Below are 22,141 nucleotides of genomic sequence, written 5' to 3' on the forward strand. Positions count from 1 at the left end.
AGCGCTGTAGTTATAATCGTCGGCATTTGTTTGTCTGTCCGCCCGTTCAAAAATGTTAATTCTATTTTGTTTTAGGTTTGTTATCAGCACGCAAACAATTGCACAACTAGCATTTTTTGTTTCTGCAAGAAAGCTAAAAACTAAATAAAGATGATCCAAATGGAGGAAAAAAATTCATTTAATTTTTATGAATTCAGAAGCAATGTGAGTGCAGCATATTCCACTAATCCAGCCTACAAAAAGGTATTCCTTTACCGCCCTAATCCGTCGGGCACTAATCACCCCTCATACTCACCACTGTCTTTGTTGCTGCTCACGCCTCCGTCACACAAAGCGCAGCGGAGCGATCACTAATAACACGAGGATGCGCCCCGCTATTTTCACGTATTGGTAAACAGCTCCGGGGGTGTAAATCTATATTTAATGCATGGATGTACCGGTAGTACTGCGATCCATTGAAAGTGATTTCCACACCATAGATCAGAAGATAAAAGGCACTGATAACCGGCATACACACATTTAGGCCCGTTAGGATTTTATTTCTCAAGACAAAAGTTTTTTTAATTAGGTCTGACGAGTCTTTCATTCAAAGAGTTTATCTTCTACAATGAGGTGGATATGTGAAGCAGCAACCCCCCGTATTGATGTTAATAAATAATCACAAATTAACGAGGATATCGATCTTTAGCCAGTCCTTAAATTAATAAATCATAATGTGCAGAAAATACAGCCAGAACAGTATGCAGATAAAGCTCTAAACAAGATTACAAACAATTACGACAATTAGCTAAAAATGTTCTATTGTAAGCGTGCATGCGGGAATATTTAACATTTGATGCGTCATCACAGAAATATCTAAAATAAAAATTAGTAATATAAGGACCGTCCAGCAATGAGCCCTCACCTAAACCCCCATCAAAGACTCGAGGTTTATGCTCGTGGTTTTGGTATTGCGTTTTTATCTTTTTTGTTTTTAATGGTTATTACATAAAGATAACCAGTCGACGTTAATAAGGAACACAGTTTAAGTTGTTACCTTCATACAATACAGCACAAACAACCAAAGCATTTATATCAGCCTACCTCCTGAGGTTTCAAAGAGGCGTCATGTTGTTCACCCATCCGGCCTGCAGGTGGCAGCAGCTGCTTTGCAATGTTTTTCTGTCTGTGCGGTAAAACCGCCGAAGAAGAAGAAACTTCGACTTCCTGATCTAAACCATGAATACGGTATGCTAATTGTGTATTAGCTATGAAGTATTTATTCATAAATCTTTATTGCTTTGGTTATGGTTTTTATCCTTCCTTGTGTACCGATCTGATGTATTTATAAAAATAGTAAGTTGTACAGACGATTATTATTGGTAGTAAAACAGGATTCACTCTTGCCTTGTAACTATCAAACAAGCAACTACAACAAAAAAAACATTAATCTTAGTGTCAGCTTGTATACTACTTTACATTTTGCATTCATTTTTCTCTTCTGTATCTTAAAACTGTGACACAAACTGGATAAGCATCCAAAACAATGTTTATCTGGTTTGTTAGCTAGCCTGATGTAGAATCTAAAATGCTGTATTTCGTATTTGTACTTCTCCGGCACAGAAAACCTTTTGTATGCAGATTACAGACTGATGGAGGCGAGCGTCACACCGGTCAGCAGCTCTTCCATTGGGGCGTCAGAAAGTGGACAGCATTTGCCAAATAATGAAAACAGCCTGTACTACATCCCTGAAAGAAGGCCCTCTCTGGACCTGGACCCAGGTCCAATGGACACGAGCCAGTGGTACTGATAGTTTCTCACTAAATAGCCCTCAGCATCTCTCTCATTCTAGGACAGTAACAACATCATATCCTGTCGCTTGCTTTCTACATATCGTACAGTACCAAGTGGAATAAATAACACGCTGATCTTACTCAATATAATGAATGTCTCCATCTAAAATTCTTGTTTTTGATCACTGGCTTTAAGAAAAGTTCTGACATAATAGCAATGAAGCAAAGCAAGCAGGTTTAATGCGTTATTTGGATACCTCTGAATGACAATCTGTACAGCGGGCTTCAGGCGCTATCTGTCTGTCTGTCTGTCCGCTAATGTATGTCAAACACAAATACCGTATCTATCATGCGGTATTGTCAGCTATGGTTGTTTTTCATGCGGGCCAACTGGCAAATGACAAGTTGCCCTTTTCGTCATTCCCATTTCCTCCAGGTATTTTTTGGGAAAAGCCTCATCTCCAGCTCTAAGCTATTGCTCAATGACGAGTGAGGAGAAATCAAAGAGTATGGACGAAGAAGATGGATCCCCCACGAGGTACCAGCCAGTAATCATTGTGTTCCTTTAATTGTGTCCAAGAGAATTGTGATGCTATCTTGTAGTTGTAGCACAATAATCCAAGTCTTCTTGTCATTCTGGTTTTAGGATCCAGTTGGAAAGAGAAGATTCGTTCTCTAGTAGCTACTCCTTCGACAGTGATGAGTGTGAAAACCGGGCCTCTAAGTAAGAAATATTCTAATGACTGGGCACTTACACATGATGTTAGGGTGTGTGATTGCATAGACGATGCATATTAACTTGTCTCCACGTTTGCCTCATCAGGGTAAAAATCAAAGATAGGATTGTGTCAAAGACTTCCAACACACCAGACTTCATCCAGGAACAAAATGAAATTAGCCATCCTTCTCTGACAGTGGCATTCCTATTTAAGGTCAGTCCCTGTTCCTGTTTTGACCATTAAAAAAACAATAATTAAAATGCCGTCAAGTAGAAAAATCTGAATTATATTTCCCTCTGGAATCAGGCTATTTGTAAAACCCTTGAAAAGCTGCCCGAGGATGACATGAAGACATTCAAGATGATGCTGTGGCAGCATTACCCACAGTCTTTCAACATTCCTCCCCAAAGCATGGACATGGTGGACATGGTGGACCGACTGCTTGAGTGTTACAACCTTGGGGAATCTTTGCAAATCACCAAAGCCCTCCTAGAAGAAATCGGTCAAACGAGGATGGTCAGTTACCTCCGGACTTTGTGCATCAGAAGTAAGACGGCTCCTTATGTCGCTGCTAATTCAGCCTCAATAAAAAAAGAATGGTCCGTATAACGGCAATGAGAAATCTGACACTTCTTTCTTACGCACGTATTTGACAGATGAAGTTCTTCACGACTTAAGAGAGACCCTGAAGAGGACGTACAGCGAAGAATGTGAGGATTCTGCCATGCAGGGAGAGAAGAGGCCCTTTGATGACGTCCTCATTGATCCCTCTATAACGTCAACGTGTGACAACGGCCCAAATGTTGACCACGAGGTCATGACCATAAGAAAGCTGGACAGCAATCAGACGGCGGGCAAACTGCTTTCGACGAGAGATATTTTGAGCGCTGAATTGCTGGAGCAGTCAAACCTGAATTTTCTATTGATCATTGGAGTCGCAGGGTCGGGAAAGTCTACTGCGTTCAGGAAGTTGGTCCTCGATTGGACCGAGGAGCGGTCCCATCAACACGTATCTTTCCTGTTCCCGATGCCCTTCAGAGCCCTCAGGCAGTTTGAGGGCTCTGAGATATCCTTGCTGGGAATAATACACACCCTCTACCCGGCAACCAAAAAACTGAGGGACGAGGATTACAGAAGCGAAGACTGCAAGTTAATGCTCGTCTTCGACGGTCTCGACGAGTACGGCGGGAAGCTAGACTTTCAAGACACTGATATTCTCAGTGATTACACCAAACCCACGACCCTGGATGTCACCTTGGTCAACCTAATTAGAGGGAAGCTGCTCCACCGCAGCCTGTTAGTGGTCTTTTCTCGGCCGCAAGTCAAGCTCTACATTCCTTGGGACGTGCGCTACGATTTGATGGACATCCGTGGTTTCTGTGATCCTGAAAAAGACGAATACTTTAAGAAGAGATTTCCAGACCCGGATCAAGCAGGCCGCGTTATTGCCTACGTCGACGCGTTCAGAACAATCCGCGTCATGTGCCACCTGCCGCTGTTTTGCTCGTTGGTTGCTAAGGAGTGCCAGCGTGCATTTAGGGAGCAGGGGTCGCGGGCAGAGCTTCCTGGAGGCATCACCTACATGTACACAAAGTTGTTGCTCGAACTCGCACGTGGGCGTCGCAGGTTTAGAGCTCCGGATCGCAGCCCAGATAACGAGAGAGACTTCCTAATGAAACTTGGAGAATTGGCGTTCAAGATGCTAGAACAAGACCGGTTCAAGATTACAAAGGAGGAGTGGAACCAGGCAGGAATCTGCGATATAGAGGCAGTCAATAACAGCGGCCTCTGCACACAATTCCTCACAAAGACATTTGTCTTGTATCGAGAGAAAGTTCTTAGCTTTATTCACCCCACTATGCAGGAGTACCTGGCTGCCCTTTACGCATTTCTCTCTTTCAGAAACCTGGGAAGGAATGTGTTTGAACATAAAATGACTCGCAGGTTAACGGGACACAAGGCGATGGGCCTTTACGTCAGCGCTGTTGACAGAAGCCTTCTCCGTGAGGATGGCAGACTGGACATTCTGCTGCGGTTTCTGTTTGGGATGGCTGTTGAATCCAACCTGGAACTCCTCAAACCATTCTGCACCTCTTCTGTAAAGTGGCCAACATTCATCGGCGATGCTACTGCATTTATCAGGAAGAGGATCAGAGAAAATCAGTCTCCAAACAGGACTAGAAATTTATACCACTGCCTGGAAGAGATGGGCGCGTGAGCCTCAGAGGACGCGTCCACAGATCTGTCTCTTAAAGCGATCATTTTGGTCCTGGAGATCTGACGACAGCAACTTGCCGTCAAACCTGACATGAAAGTTAGACATTTACGCATAGCTTAGCTAAGCAGCTTCTTGCTAAGAAATGCTACAGAAAAGATTGCAGTAACTTTAACTGGGGTTTATCATGTTTAACAAAGTTCAAGGCACCTGATTTCAGTTTCTAAAACCTGACCACTTCAGCTATGCTGATGTACCAAATGTCGGGGAAGAATACTTTTTTGGGGTTAAGAGGGTAACGAGCGTTACACTGTGTGGTCACTTGTATCTTTGTGAACTCTAATGACAGCATGATGCAGTATCAAATGTACTTTGCACTCTTGGAGTTGTAGTTCTGCTGTTACCTCGAACAGAACTCAAACCCTTCCTGCCAGTAAATAACTGCTGATGCGAGTCATAATGGAATAAAAGGCACAATAAACAGTTTCAAACAAAATTCAGCTGCACGTATATTTTTTTCTGACTTTTCTTTATTGTGAATTTTCATTTGTATACATTTCAAAAGTATACAAAGCAGTAGGAAGCACAGTTACATAGCCTGTGTAGATAGTAAACCTTTGTGTGGTCGAGTCATCCCCCAAAAAATAAGACTCCAAGATTTTCTTCATCTAAACTTTCATTAAATATAAATTCTACCAATCAGTCTAACGTAAAGCAGCCAAGTCAGAGATTATAATGACTCCTTTCTAGCAGGAAGTAGTTTGCAGATGTGAAACAGCTCGGAAACAGACGCTTCAGTAGTTCCTCTTCATCCCGCATTTCAAGCCTTCATAAAGGTCAGTCGCTTCTCGTCCACTCCAGCAGAATTTTTAACAACGCAGGTGAACGTGGAGTTGAAGTCTTGTGGTGCGATGCTCTTAAACAGCAAGCTCCTGTGCAGGATGGCGCCCCCCCTCGAAGTGGTTCTAGATGGCAAACATCGTCACGTGGTTACGTTTTCACGACCCTGTGCTCAGCCACGATGATCGACTACTCGGTCAAGGTCATATAACTTATGTCGTGTCTTTATTTTCAATAAAGACTCGCGTGGAACAAACTGTGAGCTGACATAACTATTTTATTGAACAACCTCACGTTCCCCAACCTAAGTCACATGACCCTCTTGGCCTCATCCCATTGGTCCTTAACCATTCAGCATGCATCAGCTTCAAGTGACGTTCAAGAACACAACTGTCATTTGTTAACAAAACCCCAACACCACAACTTATGTTATAACTTATGTAACACAACTTATGTTATAACATAACAACTTATGATAACTTATGTTATAACATGACTTATGATAACTTATGTTATCACATAACAACTTATGATAACTTATGTTATAACATAACTTATGATAACTTATGTTATAACATAACTTATGATAACTTATGTTATAACATAACTTATGATAACTTATGTTATCACATAACAACTTATGATAACTTATGTTATCACATAACAACTTATGATAACTTATGTTATCACATAACAACTTATGATAACTTATGTTATAACATATAACACTCACTCTTGTGATTCTACTATCCTGTCGCTGCTGGGCGTGTCTTCCGGGAAGGCGTCATTGACCAGCCAGTAGATGAGCGTGACGTCATCGTCGCTATTCGTAAACGCTCCACAGCGCAGGGACAGTTTCTCTCCTGTGAAATAGAAGCGAAAATATCCGCGGAAACTCTTAAACCAGCGTCACAACAGGAAGTTATTTGGTTATTTCTCTACGCGTAAAAGCGTTTTTCTTTTTGTTTACCTGGTTCAGCGTTTAGACGGACCAGCCGGTGCTCGAAGATCCTGGGAATCGATCCGCCCTCAGAAACTGAAGAACAAATCATACACGTTGGCACAACAAATTCTAATATCGGATGTAAAGTGTCACCTTATTAAAAAATACTGTTACCTGGATATCCATCTACAAGCAGGAGACACACACACCCCAAAGCTGCTGCAGAGACACAGAGTCTGAATACCAACAACACAATGGATGTGTGTTTGTGTTTGTGCCGGAAGGGCAGTTACCTTCGGCGACAGATGAAACCTTCATTGTGATTCGTCCAGTGAGGGCTCTGCGTTGCTGACAGGGAGATGGTTGGCTTTTATGCACAGACACTTCCCCCTTCGCCCACTCATCACAACAACAACAACAACACACAACCACCGAGGAGTTCTGATCTGTGGGGATTTCCTCATGTGTCATCCAGCGAACATTATTGCCATGGAAACGTAAAACTCCCAGGACGCACGGATGAGACATCCAGCTCCCAAAAAAATAATAAACAAATAAACTCTGTGTTCACAGAGAGGTTCACATTAAAACAGTTGCACCGTCATTATGGGATGTCGGTCTCCTAGTTCTGTCATTTCCTCCATTGGAACCAACTGTAAATGTTAACAGTCGTTCGAGCATTAAAAATGTTTAAAGGGGAAGAGCTCACTTCAGAATGTGTTCCTCAATATCTGGGTGTCGTTTTATAGCCGAGTTACTTCCACGTCGGATGTCAACATCGCGTTTGACGGTGTGTGTCGTTTTATTTTGTCCGTTTGTTTGCAGGATTACGGAAAAACTGCTGGATGAAATCTTGATGAAAAAAGAAATCTCCAAACAGTCTAACACTCATGTTACTTTAATTGAATAGACGGGGGATCAGTCCAAGGCAGACTGATGGGTCAGAGGCGGAAATACATTTCTGAGGAAGTCAGCGGATACTTTGATGTATTTTTGGAGTCACATGAAAGAATTACTGTATCGATTTCAACTGGATATTTATTACTCATGTGCAATATATCCATCCGAAAGAGAGCTTTCTGTTAAGTAACAAACTCTTGGGACAAAAAAAAAAAGTAAAAAAAAAAAGAAGCACATCTTCTGAGTTCAATAATTTTTACTTGGCCATAAAAGCAGCAAACCCATGTGTGAAGTAAATCCTGGGAAATTGACACGGACATCCAAATTGAGATTACCAGTATAACACAGATACTGTGCGCCTATTTTATTGGCGCTTGGGTTTGACATTAAGCCCTCAGTCCTTTGGGGGGGCAGGTGCATATCCTCTCATGGCGTGCTGGTTGTCCATTTCTGTCACAGGTCACTCCAGACCCAGGACATAGTTGATGCCTTGCACAAACCCAATGATAACAGGCTGCCAGGCCACCAAGTACCGAAGCCAGTCTAAAAGTTGTCCATACATGACATGCGGCCTCTCCCAGCTGATATATAAGATTAAGGACAAAGGAAATCTTCAACAGGAAATGTTCATTTTGCTAAGAGCTCAGTTATCGGGGGGGGGGGGGGGGGGGGGCTTTGCTCGTGAACCCAGAGACACGACAGAAAGTGTGGCTTTCCGGTTAAAAGGTCACTGGAGCCAAAAATCAGGTCTGAGTCACGCACGAAACGGTTTGAGCGTGGCGACACTGGGTAGACTCTGCTTTCGCTTTCTTTTTACCGAAGGATTTTGTTTCCTCAACTTTAATCTCTAAACCATAAAAAGAAAGAAACGGGCTAATATGCATCCAGTACCTCTTTCATAACTTGTTTTAAATGTCTTCAAATATGCCACTAAAAGAATTTCCCTCAACCCGATCAAAAATTCCTCTCCATCTCAAGAAAGGAATTTTTTTTCTCCATTGACTCAGCATGCTTAAATTTCTGGAACATTTCTTGTCCAGTCGTCTTGTCAATTTCACATCTACGTTTTTGTGGGGGGGTTTTTATCTCATGGAAAGTCTTTTTGTGCTCGTGTTCACATGACGGGAGAGGAAGGCAAAACCAAAAAAAAACATTCCTGCCGACGCGAAGATGGTTCAAATAACGCAGCGTAGACAACAGCAACAGTTAAAGGATACGGGTTACTGAACATCCTCTTCAGATCCACTTTCTCTTTGCAGTACGGACACATCTGCTTCTTCCCGACGATGCACCATCCTCTTATGCAGAACTCGTGGAACCTGGGTGTGGAGTCAAGGCTCGGCACTGCAGTATCTGACATGTCAAAAAATGCATTGGCTCAAAATGTTATTACTCCAGAAATGGAAATGTATTAGTGAATCAGAAAAAAATATAAGAAGGAAAATGTCAAAAGGTTTCAAAACATGTTGAATAAATAAAATAAACTAGAAAAGCGCTCAGAGAGCGCAGACCTCCGCCAAGCAGCTCATTCCAACACGAAGCCCTGACTGAACTTCTGTTTCCCTGACAATGCAAACATGTCACGGGGAAGGATACACATGATTGCAGGATAATCTGTACGTGTTCTCAATAATCCCCTCCTCGCTGACGTCTACGAGGATGGGCTGACCACACACGGCACAAATGTCGTCAGATAGGTGCTTGGTTGGCATACCGGAGGCACTGTAGTACTGGAAAAAACAAAAAACACAAAAACAGAATATAGCAAACGATCAAACAGCAAGGCATTGAAACGGTGTCTGAAATCTGACCCCAACAGTTGAAGCCATGAAGTCCGCACACATCTCAGCAAAGTCTCTTCCTAGGACGCCGTAGTACAGGCCGTAGAATAAAAGAGAAACGCCGAAGTCCATCGCATCCTCCGGCTTTATCCTGCACATACAAGGAACTGCATGGGAACCATGGCCGACATGGAGTTTAACGTTGTTTCACATTCTGATCAAAAGAGATCGGGATATTTTCTATTATCAAAAAGACAAACACTGATTGCACAATGGCATCGCATCACATGACACAAAGGAAGATCCGTAGACTTTAGCCTAGTTTCCTTAAACTGAGTAGGCGGGCTCCGTAACCGACTGCTCAGAAGCTATCATATATATATATATATATATACATAAAAAAAAGCATTGTTCATTCAGACATTTTTGTCAGTGGATTTATTTCACACTGGATTCTTAGAACTGTTGTGAAACAGACCAAAGAAGATAAATAGTTGCTTCCAATTGGTACTTCCTTTAGGAAATACGGCCTTGCCAAGAAAGGAGAAAGACAAGAACAATGGATCTGATATATTGTGTTTATACAGATCTCTCATATGCTTCCTTGTCACATAGAGAGTCACCTTAAATATATACGGTAGTACCTGAGGTCTGCTGTTGGCTCTGTTTGATAGGAAAGTCTATAATCCTGACAGGCCTTGGATTATATTACGTTTCAAGGGAAAAATTCAACCACGAATGAAAAATAAAGTTTTTTCAAAGTAAATTCAGCCTCTTGGTAAAGATTCGGTAGAATATTAGACGTTTTAGGCTCAGTGATCAACAAAAGTAAAAATAAAAGAACGCCACCATCTAGTGGCAGCTAAACGCTACTGCTTCAATCACTGAAACATACCTGAATATGAGGTTTATACCAAAAAGTGTAAACATGACAACACTGTAACCGACTATTCCTGTGGCATAGCTGATCTTGTACAGGAGGAGGAACCACTTATACACCAACCTACAGAGTCCAAAGAGAAGGAAGATTCACATCACGAACATTATTCATCATCTTATTCATAGAAATGCTGATCTCACCGTTTACACCAGCGGCCCCCAAACATTTTCCCGCCACAGACCGGTTACCGGTACCGGTACCGGTCCCCGGCGTTTGGGGACCCCTGATTTAAAAAGATCAAGTGAAAGCAATGGTCACACCTTGGTGTGGTGCAAGCCAGCGGCTTGCGAGTGGCACGGTAGGAGACGTAAGCTGTGACGACAGAGAAAATGAACCACGTGGTCAGGAACCTCCACCAGTGAAGTTTGGTTGTAAAGTAGAGGGGAACTACCCACATCTGGAACAGAGTCACCAGCTACAAGACAGCACAGCGTAGACGTTAGGAGCCGAGCACCAGCATCATAGCAGAGACATGGATGACAATGTTTAATGTCTGCACAGAATAACAGCAGTTAATTATTATTACTGGAGGAAACAAAGGGTTGTACAGCTAAAGGAAATGCAGGTGGTGCAACATGTCATCTAACTGCCACGCAAAGAATACACAGACCTCGCTCTCCAGTGAGGGAGCGGTCGCTTTCAAAGTAATACGTCTTTTTTATCTTGCCCGCACCAGACGGGGTTTCTCAACTTTGCTTGTGTATCTTACATTGTATGACTTTGGATGTCTCTGCTTCCACTGAACAAGGACGAGCTGAGCGACGACGAGGGTGACGATGAGGATGAGCACCATCTCGGCGTGCATGGCCTCATGGCCTTTGTGTTTGGCGTGCATTTTGGCGTGCTCCATTCTGCAGAGAAAGGATAGCACGCTCAGCTAATGTCACGAATCTAAGACGCACACACACACTATTTATCGTTTCGCATTCTCAAATAAGAAATGTGTGCTCTTAAAGTTATAATGACGTCTCCTATCGGCATAAAATACCTGACCCGTTTAGACTTATGACAAATACATACGAGAGACAAGACGATCAAGCTGAAGTAGGTTCAGGAGGGCAAAGTGTTATTCTGTTATACAGGTTCCTGGTTTTTTTCCCATCAGAATGCTTTTCATAGGAATGTTAATCATTATCATACGAAAACAATACATGGCCCATTTAAATGTGTACTAACCTCCACTTTTCTTCTGGTGAAAGATTTGACACGTCAAACTAAAGAAAGCAAAAGCCAAAATAAATCATTTCATTATAAGCGGTAGGACAGCCAATAAAATCACAACATGGGCATTTTGAGGACATTTACACATACAACGTTAATCTAGTTCTCTCCTACAAGGACACAGAACTTTTTCTATGCGTTCTGGCCTTTCGGTCACACATTAAAGACATTTTAGCATAGACGCTAGGCGCTGTAGACGGTTTCGGTTACACGCCGACAGTCAGTTCATGACAGGTTTTGCAGGATGACAAACGTGGCCAATACAGTGTTGCCAAGCAGGTTTAATTCAAGTATAATTAATATCATTTGTTTTATCTGATGATGATGATGAATATATTTATTAGATAGAATGTTAGAGTACAAGTACAGTCACACAGTAGCATGTATTACAGTACAAATAACGTCAAACATCCTGTCTAAGAGGAGCATTTCAAAAAAGCCCTTGCGGGCTTGTTTCCGTTGAAAGTCCTTAAATCTAATTCACAACATTGGCAGCCGACACTTTCTGCGCAGAGTATCAACTGCATTTATGATTTTTTTGTGTAGAAGAAAGTGATCAATGAGTTTTCGTAGATTCTTTCAAAACGGAGGAGGAAAAACCTCTGGGGGGGGGGGGGGGGGGGGGGTAAATGCCTGTGTTCCTGTATTAAGGACACTCGCGTTGCTGTGCAAGGTGAACCATACAGGCCTCCTTCATGGTTCACTTTGTAAACATCACATCAGAAGACGGTAACGATAAGGGTTGGTTGCAAATGCTCTCTGAATATCCACAGCGGAAACTTTGACGTAATTAACAGGGATTCAATGAAAAGGCTGTAAACACCAAATCAAATGCAAATAAAGTAGAAACAACCCTTTAAGTATTTCAGAAACACAGCTAACTGCAAACGTACAAGCCTTCTCCTCAGATTCTCACTAAGGTCACCTCTTGGCTCAGACAGTGCCGAAGTGTGAACTGAGCATCTAATGCAAAAATGTGCTTTTCCAAGCATGTCAAAGCTGAATACATTCAGCACCCGCCTAGTTGTTTGGCTTGATTATTTACTTAGGAATAACTAGGGTGATGTAAGTGTCCACAAGACAATTAAATACAGGTTAAACTACTTGTCCTTTTACCGGTTTGCATCCAGTTTATCATGAATACGCTTATCGATCCAGGTACACCACCATCATTCTGCTCGAGAGTCTCAAGTTCCCTTTTCAGACATCTCACAATTACAAAAGTAAAATAACTTCATACCAATTCACACTTTCTGGAAGGGAAAAATAATAATTCTTGATTAAAAATGATCATCAACTTCATTCAGCACATGAACATGTTTTCTGTCAATTCATACAGTGAAAGGTCTTCCGGGCACACACGCACGCACGCGCGCACACACACACACACACACACACACACACTAAAATCAACTGCGAACCAAACAAGGTTCTGATCAGGATTGGTTTCAGTCCACGCTGTGTCTTGAGCTCCTGTTAAACAGATTAATAGCTTCCATCTTCCACCTGAAATGCTAACGGAAGCTGTTTACTAGCTTCCACCCAGAAAGGTTACTCCACGTGACCTTTGACACCATCAGCCACATCAGCGTTATTTGCATCGATAGTTTGTCACTTTACGTGACGTCATCGAACCCAGAAGGGAACCTACGGCTGCTCTAAGCGTTCGGATAACGCGTTTTTTTTAAGGCTCGATCTGTGCTAGCTACTCTAAACGAATGAAAGGAACCAGCGCTGCTAAACTTCAACGCATTAGCAGGTCATACTTGATTGGCTATCTCCGCTGTCAGGGCGTTTCTAGTGCTGTTTTGCTTAACAAAGCAAATGCACTAACGCTAATATGCCGACTTGGCACTACCAGATGGCTAAAATACGGCTAGCAGCTTGCGGTATGCTAAATCCGTGTAGAATTCAATGGAGTTGGCAGCAGGTACCCCCAGAATAAATCAGTCAGGACGCATCGTTGTGTTCCATCACTCTCACCTGGTTCGGGTCATTGTGGTGCTCCAGTCCGTGGTCGTGCTCCACACCATCGACCCCCACCTCAAACACGCCGGCCATCTTCGACCGCCAGACGCGCTAGCAAGAAAACGAAGAAGCGTCAGAGATAGGCCGAGAGAGTTGCAGAGTGGAGGGAGCGCTCACTCTGTCGCCGCTTCAGGAACCCAAACAAAGGATCGTTAAAGATAGGTTGACAGAACGCCTACTCTGACACTGTTTTCAAAAACCAACTGAGAATATGTTACTTAATTTTAACTAACGGATTAACTTTAAACTATCTTATTTAACATATCCACTTTAAAGACAGCACAGTGTCCATCAAACGTGTTATCCAGTATACAGAATATACATATACCACTATATATGACGAAGTAGATGTAGAGTCAGCAGTATTAGAAAAAATTACAAATACAGAGAACATTTTTATCCACAGTTTTTAATACAGGTAAAATGGCAATTGAAAAACGTTAAAAATAATAAATAACTATGTTAAATTGTACACAAATGGCTAGCAAAGAGCTCAGAAGGCTTTCTTTCACACAGGAGGTGAAAAGATCTTTAAAGATGGCACTCTGGAAATAAATTCAGTCCAAAGAAGATTCCACCTCTGAAATCCTTTATATGTTGAGTTTTCTCCTTTTTACAGCACACCAATAGTTACGTTCATATTAAATCAGTACTTATATCTGTCATTGATGCTTCTTAAATATAAACCAGTCACATATGTTCCACTTGTAAAACAAAGTTTAAATAATGGTTTCTGAATAAGTTGTACGGACAGAACAAAAGGGCTGTTTTTAAGTTTGTTTTATTAGCCCTTTACTTTGATGACTCCACCAGATAAATCAAACTGGGCTTGGAGGATTATGAAAGTCTTTATTTGTCGTAGCTTTGCTAGCTAGCAAAACAATCATTCATGTTTTATTTTAATTTATGTCTAATCTAGAATCTGTCAGAAATATGCAGCATTTGTTCTGCAGTCTTAGTTGTTAATGTACTGTTGTGCATATGCTGCAGACCACCACTCAAGCACACACTCACACCTATGAACAATTTAGAGGAATCAATCGACCTAAATTGCATGTTTTTGGAGGTGAGAAGAACCTGGAGAAAACCCACATGGACACGGAGAGAACATACAAACTCTGCACAGATGGGATTCAAACCCGGAACATCTTTGTTGTGTGTCGACAACCCTGTCCACTACGCAGCCATATCATAGATTATTTGGGGTACAGTCGAAATAAAGTAAAGAGAAGATGGATGCCACAACAATGGGTCTAATAAAAAAAAACACAGTTTTTACAGCTTTCTTTCTGATGCTTCCTCTGAGCAGCCGTGTGCAGTTTGGCAACATGTTATTGTCTCAGGTTAATCCGAATAACGCTGTAGCCTCTGCTCAAGCTCTTCATTCAGCAGGTTCCTCTGCTTCAGGTCTTCAAAAACAGACTTGAGACTTTCTTTGACGCGTCTCTCTCGATCTGTAGCATTCCGTAGTCTGCGTTCGAGATCTTCCACCCTACATTGAAACTCGACTAGTTTCCTCTTCAGGCCGTCTGTTGACGATGGAAGGGCGTAGAAATGTTCCGTAGGCTGACGGCAGGTAGGCTGAGCCGACTGATCATGAGCCACTTCCTCCACAGGATCCACATCAGCAGCTGCTTGTCTGGAGTCAGCTGCTCCTCCGGGTTTCTCGACCTCATCACATCGAAAAGGAACCAGAAACAAAACAATGATAATAAACCTGAAGGATCATATTGGTGCTCAATCTTAATGATCAAACTAGCTCACAATATATTCAGTGCCATTTGCCAATAACATTTGTCCATGCAGAGCACCCCATATCAACAGTTGTCATGCCTGACCATGAGATATGAGAAATCTTTGCTCACTTTCAATAAATGCGGTGGAAAGTTGAACACACTTGGTGTTGCTCTCCCTCTCAAGCGTATCGTCTGGCCTGTACGATCAAAATCTTCTGTCCTGAAGTGGGCACTGCAGAGAACGCTGTGCTTCGTGGCTTGGAAGCCCTCCCTTCTCAAAGACAACTCCCAGGTTCTCCTGGTATCAGAGTCAGCTGGGAATCTTCCAAAATCAAAAGAAAATGCAGAGTAGATATCAGGTAGACTGGGTACATGACAAAATGGACCATTTGAAACATTTCTCTGGTTTTCCTCACGACGAATCCCATTGATAGGCTACGCGACACGCTAACATATGGCCACTAAAAAAAAAGGAGAATTCTTATCTTAAAATAAATAAATAAAAAAGACTGACACCTTTTGCATCATTCTACTCTCTTAGGCAAAGAAGAAAGAAAGTTATTCTACTATGCTCGCTACCCATTAATATAATTTTAATAGGTCAAGTCCAACATTATTATATTTTGGAGTTCTTATCTTTGGTAACAACAGTTTTGAAAGTCGGGGATTAAAAACATTGGAAAGGGAAAGTAGAAATTAGTTGCTTATTCAGCACAATGCCCGTCGTTTTCGGGCATATTTTAACAAAATGAGTGTTTAAATTGACCCGATAACATGCTTACTTGTGGAAAGTGATTCCCTGTTCCCTTGTTTCAATTGTTCGTTCGTTTGAACACCCAAACGCCGCACAGAACTGTGGCATCTCGCCAGCTGCCCACAGCGTTTGGTTAAGATCTAGAACAAGTACCGCACCAATATGGCGACGGTCTTGACGCACGCGAACTGCCGTCGTGAGACATTTAGTCGTGAGGAAACACAATTATTTAAGTTCTGTTCCGTTCTGCAGATTCGAACACAGAAAGCGGAATCCTTCCTCCACTAACTAGAGACTACAGTTTACAGACAAACAACAGAAGAGACTTCTAATACAGGAAGTATATCCGGAAACGAAAACCGGAAGCTGTCATAGGCCGTGATGGGATGTGATTGGTTTAAACTACGTGTGTCGGAGGCCTTTTTGATTGGCCGAGCCTCTGACACAATGCACAAATACACAAAGTGGGTTGTTGGCGCCCTCAGTTTGAGATTCAACGAATCGCTCCGACAATAAAAAAGCTTCCAGAGCAACTTTGTTGCAGTTATTTTCGTTTTGGGTGAAAAAGCTGACCGGAAAGCATCAACGACTCCTAATAGAAAACCAGCTGATCTGCTGCCGACATGCACGTAATAAAGAGAGGTAGCCAACTGTATTTTACTGTCATTGTCAATATTGTCCGATAATGTTAGTTTGCTCTTTCATTTAAATGCCACTCGACGTCGATAATGATTTTAAACAGATTGCAACAGATACGAGACCTAATCGTCACCCTTTTTTGTCTCTAGCTTTACATTTCTAAAAAAAACCCCAAAACTAATTATAGTGACCTTTATATAAGAAATATGCAATGAAAGAGTTCTTGTAATCTATGATTGGCAACTGTGATTATGGCGCGAAGTGATGAGGCGTTCTTTTGTTGCCATAACTGGTCCGACAGGTGTTCATTGCAGGCTTTCATCTGATCTGATTAGAGGGAATCTTGTAACGTGGATTTTAACTTAGAACACCGAATATGTTTCAGGGCTAATAGTGTTTCTACATTTCAGATGGACGCCAGGAAGGAGTTACTTTTGATAAAATCACATCTCGCATCCAAAAGCTTTGCTATGGACTAAATTGTGACTTTGTGGATCCTGTAAGTTCCAACTCATTATAATAATAATAAATAAAAAAAGCAGCATCACATAATGGTGTGATGCTGAGCATGTGTGACTCTTTGTCCTTTACCCTTCAGACTCAGATCACAATGAAAGTGATCCAGGGTCTTTATAGTGGCGTCACCACGGTGGAGCTGGACACTCTGGCAGCAGAGACTGCTGCCACCCTCACCACCAAACATCCGGACTACGCACTTCTTGCTGCGCGAATTGCTGTTTCCAATCTGCACAAAGAAACCAAGAAAGTATTCAGTGGTGAGTCCATCACTGAAGTTACTGCCAAATCGTACTGCTCCTTTAGTAAATTGTGGGATTGTGTATACTATAATAAATACATTTTATTTATAAATACTATGACTGCTTTTAAATAATAGCTTGCGTGCAGCATATGTATGCATATGTATTTACTGTTGTAAATTATATAAATGATATATCTTTATTGTAACCTGTGGGGGAAATGTTCATTGTGTTTGACTTATTCCGAGGAGCAGTGGGAAAGCCCCCGTAAAGCACCAAGGGAACAACAAATTGGGATTCATTATGTTGCTCCAAGTGCTTCGACATAGACTGTGATCTAAAGGTATTGATATTCCTTGCTCTCTGTTTTTGCTCCTGCAGATGTTATGGAGGATCTGTACAACTACGTCAACCCGTTAAATAAACGGCACTCTCCCATGATCTCCAAGGAGACGCTGGACATTGTTATTGAAAACGAAGCTGTGAGTCGTATTTGATGAATATATTTTCTTTGTTATGTCACAATTCAGCGTCTTTTTTTTTTTTACATAACCTCATCCATTCTTCGCAGCGCCTCAACTCTGCCATCATTTACGACAGAGACTTCTCCTACAACTTCTTTGGCTTCAAGGTACTCTTTCACATCTTTTTTTAAATTTGTGATATCTCACTAGGATTATATTTGAATTACACATTTAAATTGTGTTTTTCCTCTAACAGACTCTTGAACGGTCATATTTGTTGAGGATCAATGGCAAAGGTTAGATCTGATTTTCCTAAAACGTCTCTATCAGGTTATTTATAGGTTTGATGTTCGTAACTATCCTATTTTTCTTTAGTTGCTGAGAGGCCACAGCACATGCTAATGAGAGTAGCAGTTGGGATTCACAAAAGAGCTATTGATTCAGCCGTTGAGACCTACAACTTGCTGTCAGAGAGGTGGTTCACCCACGCCACTCCTACCATGTTCAACGCAGGCACCGACAAACCACAGCTGTCCAGGTAAGGACTCCACTCACCCCAGTCTCTGATGCTTTCTTGTTGAATTATTATTATTTTTCTCTCTATTCAAAATATTTTGGGTTTTTTTGCAGCTGTTTCTTGCTATCCATGAAGGACGACAGCATCGAAGGTATTTTTGAAACACTGAAGCATTGTGCCCTCATCTCCAAATCAGCAGGAGGTATTGGATTGGCCGTCAGCTCTATCAGAGCAACAGGCAGCTATATTGCTGGGGTGAGTAAAATTATGTGGCTCATAGTTTAAAGTCAAGAAGTAATGGAAGAGCTATGATATATAATTGTTTTTTTATTACAAATGATGAGCCTTGTTTTCCCAGATTAATGGAGTATCCAATGGGCTGGTTCCGATGCTGCGGGTGTACAACAACACAGCGCGCTATGTTGATCAGGGTGGCAACAAGGTGAGGACTTCAGATTAAACACGAGATAGACTCACTGTACTGGAGCCTGACATTGCTGTCCGTGATCGCTCGTGCAGAGACCTGGGGCCTTCGCTGCCTATCTAGAGCCGTGGCATTCCGACGTGTTTGACTTCTTGGAGTTGAAAAAGAACACGGGTAAAGAGGAGCAGAGGGCCAGAGACCTGTTCTTCGGCCTGTGGATCCCAGACCTCTTTATGAAACGAGTGGAGAGCAATCAGGTGAAGACGTGAGGGGAAACTCAGATCGCACAGAGGATACAATTTGAATTGGACCTAAATATTCTAAAGCCGCAACCCTCTGATGGATTTGAAGTTTTGAGGGTCCTGCTAAATCAGGATCTTTATAGTTTGTGGAAAACTCTTTTGCTCTTCCCCTTCTCTTGTAGGACTGGTCTCTAATGTGTCCCAATGAATGCCCAGGGTTAGACGAGTGCTGGGGAGAGGCGTTTGAGGAACTCTACACTCAGTAGGACAGCTTTACTGTCCTGAACTATGCTCTAAAATAAATGGCTCGTTTCACGTTGCTAATCTGTCCCATGCCTCCGGGTTTGTCCTCAGGTTTGAGAAGGAAGGCAGAGCCAAGCGTGTGGTGAAGGCTCGGCAGCTGTGGTACGCCATCATTGAGTCTCAAACAGAAACGGGTACTCCTTACATGCTGTACAAGGACGCATGCAACCGGAAGAGCAACCAGCAGAATTTAGGCACCATCAAATCCAGCAATCTGTGCACAGAGATCGTAGAGTACACGGACAAAGATGAGGTGAGAGATGTTGGCATCTTATAGATTTGGTGTACATACTAAATATCGAAATGTGATTTGTGTTTTTTCTCTTCTACTCAGGTTGCAGTGTGCAACCTGGCATCCGTCGCTCTCAACATGTACGTCACCCCAGAAAGGACATTTGACTTCAAAAAGCTTCAATCTGTCACCAAAGTTATCGTCAAGAACCTGAACAAGATTATTGACATCAACTACTATCCCGTACCTGAGGTTTCGCTTTTCACTCGCGTTCAGCTTCTTTAGACAGATTTTATGTTCGCTCTGTTTTAAAAAAAAATCTCCTCCTCCTGCTTTACAGGCTGAAAGGTCAAACATGCGCCACAGGCCAATCGGAGTCGGCGTGCAGGGCCTGGCCGACGCCTTCATCCTTATGCGTTATCCATTCGAAAGCCCAGAGGCCCAGTTACTCAACATTCAGATCTTCGAGACCATCTACCACGCTGCCCTGGAGGCCAGCTGTGAGCTTGCTGCCGAGTTTGGCCCTTATGAAACCTATGCTGGCTCTCCCGTCAGCAAGGGGGTGAGTGGAGTTTTTTTTTCACGTCTCAAATCTATCCTGGGGGTGTAGAATCAGTTTGAGTTTAACCGTTTGTGTATTCTAGATCCTGCAGTACGACATGTGGGATAAAACCCCAACAGATTTGTGGGACTGGGAAGCACTAAAGGAAAAAATTGCCAAGTAAGTCTTCCCTGACTGTCTTCCATGTTGTTGTTGATAATGCTAATGTTATAGAATGTATCTGGCAGTAGTACCCCCCCCCGCCCACGGATTAAGCTCCAGCCTTGCCCCGTGTGTCCTCAGACATGGCGTGAGGAACAGTCTACTCTTGGCCCCCATGCCCACGGCTTCCACTGCCCAGATCTTGGGCAACAACGAATCCATTGAGGCTTACACCAGCAACATCTACACTCGCAGAGTGCTCTCAGGAGAGTTTCAGGTCAGCCCCGACCGCTTTTAATCACGCCACGTGTCTTTTAAGAAAACTTTGCTGAGTGCCCCCCCCCCAACAGATTGTCAATCCTCACTTGCTGAAGGACCTCACAGAACGAGGACTGTGGAGTGATGAAATGAAGAACCAGCTGATGGCTCAGAACGGGTCCATCCAGGTAGAACGCCATTTTCGACTACTACTACTGTATAATCCTTCAATGTCAAATTATTATTTTTAGTGCTCATACATTTAAACCATTTAACCTCCTGCCCACAGGGGATTACGGAGATCCCTGATAATCTGAAGCAGCTGTATAAAACTGTCTGGGAAATCTCCCAGAAGACCATCCTCAAAATGGCAGCAGATCGTGGCGCTTACATTGATCAGAGCCAGTCCCTGAATATCCATATAGCTGAGCCAAGCTATGGCAAACTGACCAGCATGCACTTCTACGGTTGGAAGATGGTAAGCCAGGGGGGGGGGGGGGGGGGGGGGGAAACAGGAAACAGCCTTAATGCCTTCATTAATCTTTCCTCTGCAGGGCCTGAAAACCGGCATGTACTACCTGCGGACAAAGCCTGCTGCCAATCCCATTCAGTTCACCCTGAACAAGGAGAAGTTAAAGGAGGCCCAGTCGGCCAAAAGTGAGGAGGAGGAGACTAAAGAGCGCAACGCTGCTGCTATGGTCTGTTCCCTAACCAACAAAGATGAGTGCCTGATGTGTGGCTCCTAAGGGAAGAGAGGAAGAACTTCACTCCCTCCAGTACAATGTTATAACTCTTTGACATAAGCTGCCGTCATGAAGCCTTTGAAATTTGTATTTAATATTGATGGCATGTGTTGGTGACGGATTGCACGCATGTTTGTATAGAATTAATTGGGTGTAAAGATATATTTTCCCTTTTTATGTATCCTATACTTGGTGGTAGTTTTTATATGTACTACCGGTAGTCACCTTAATGAGCTTCGTGTTTTTATTTTAGATAAGGAAAAATGTAACTTTAGATATGTATTAATTGAGGTTTCATTATTTACTGCACAACTATCAATATTCTGAAACCTTAGCCTGTATCTGTACATATGCTTTGTTCCTATATATATATATAAAGACAGAAGAGCATTCTTTTTTCTTTAAAAAAAAATATATATTTTACATCCATAGAGGAAACTAGTAAATGAGGAATGGGTGTGTATTCAGCACTCTGAAAAGTGGCTGTTACAGGATACCTGTGTAATTATGACATAATGATCTTTGTAAATAGCAAAAGCTATTTGTATCTGATGTATGTTTAAAATGGCTTCATAACAGTAAAGGTGGAGATTAAAATGGTATCACTTTTCCACAAAGGCTTGAATGTGGAGGTGTGTTGTGTTCTGGGACAGATGATGCTGCAGGCAATGGCTTAATTACCAGGTGTGCTCACCTCACACACACCTCAAGGGAGGAGTGCAGGTGAAGCAGGCTGAGACCTGCACTATAACGCCTCAGCAGGGCGTATGGCCGCCACCTACTGATAGGAAACGCCAAAGCTGCACGAATAACGCAACAGAGCTCAGCTGAAACATCCCAGCCAAAGACATTCAAAACGTCCACATCATCTCGTCTTCTAATAAAGTTAAGCCCTCAGATACGCAGCTTCATTTTTCAGCGCTGCTGTGGATCATTGCGTCTGTTATCATTTTCACAGTTTAACAAAGCAACAAGCATGATCTAAGAGGATAATCCATTGTCTCAATT

General features: G+C 42.5%; 4 protein-coding genes across 4 annotated transcripts; 2 read left to right on the top strand and 2 right to left on the bottom strand.

Moving 5' to 3' along the window:
* The first annotated feature begins 1,631 nt into the window (after positions 1-1,631).
* nlrc3l1 (NLR family, CARD domain containing 3-like 1) lies at positions 1,632-5,194 on the top strand. The gene is made up of 6 exons (XM_068744351.1): positions 1,632-1,783; positions 2,210-2,311; positions 2,420-2,497; positions 2,597-2,705; positions 2,799-3,039; positions 3,149-5,194. Exons 1-6 carry the CDS (start codon positions 1,632-1,634, stop codon positions 4,708-4,710), a joined length of 2,244 nt encoding a protein of 747 aa, XP_068600452.1. The 3' UTR covers positions 4,711-5,194.
* A 2,187-nt stretch (positions 5,195-7,381) lies between these two features.
* On the bottom strand, positions 7,382-13,405 carry rnf121 (ring finger protein 121). The gene is made up of 9 exons (XM_068744617.1): positions 13,316-13,405; positions 11,288-11,325; positions 10,821-10,962; positions 10,372-10,526; positions 10,067-10,174; positions 9,202-9,322; positions 8,987-9,120; positions 8,608-8,709; positions 7,382-7,971 (listed from the first exon to the last, which is right to left on the bottom strand). The coding sequence occupies exons 1-9, from the start codon at positions 13,391-13,393 to the stop codon at positions 7,851-7,853; spliced, it is 999 nt and encodes a 332-aa protein (XP_068600718.1). The 5' UTR covers positions 13,394-13,405; the 3' UTR covers positions 7,382-7,850.
* A 361-nt stretch (positions 13,406-13,766) lies between these two features.
* Positions 13,767-15,958, bottom strand: LOC137900758 (THAP domain-containing protein 6-like). The gene is made up of 3 exons (XM_068744893.1): positions 15,879-15,958; positions 15,226-15,418; positions 13,767-15,031 (listed from the first exon to the last, which is right to left on the bottom strand). The coding sequence occupies exons 1-3, from the start codon at positions 15,956-15,958 to the stop codon at positions 14,705-14,707; spliced, it is 600 nt and encodes a 199-aa protein (XP_068600994.1). The 3' UTR covers positions 13,767-14,704.
* Positions 15,959-16,473: 515 nt separating this feature from the next.
* Positions 16,474-21,716, top strand: LOC137900005 (ribonucleoside-diphosphate reductase large subunit-like). The gene is made up of 19 exons (XM_068744042.1): positions 16,474-16,492; positions 16,900-16,988; positions 17,088-17,265; positions 17,629-17,729; positions 17,819-17,878; positions 17,968-18,007; positions 18,087-18,249; positions 18,342-18,483; positions 18,587-18,670; positions 18,748-18,909; positions 19,077-19,156; positions 19,249-19,450; positions 19,532-19,681; positions 19,770-19,991; positions 20,074-20,150; positions 20,274-20,409; positions 20,483-20,578; positions 20,680-20,868; positions 20,945-21,716. The coding sequence occupies exons 1-19, from the start codon at positions 16,474-16,476 to the stop codon at positions 21,134-21,136; spliced, it is 2,382 nt and encodes a 793-aa protein (XP_068600143.1). The 3' UTR covers positions 21,137-21,716.
* The last annotated feature ends 425 nt before the right edge of the window (positions 21,717-22,141 follow it).

The sequence above is a fragment of the Brachionichthys hirsutus genome, chromosome 10 (genome assembly GCF_040956055.1).
Source record: "Brachionichthys hirsutus isolate HB-005 chromosome 10, CSIRO-AGI_Bhir_v1, whole genome shotgun sequence".
NCBI classification, from domain to species: domain Eukaryota; kingdom Metazoa; phylum Chordata; class Actinopteri; order Lophiiformes; family Brachionichthyidae; genus Brachionichthys; species Brachionichthys hirsutus.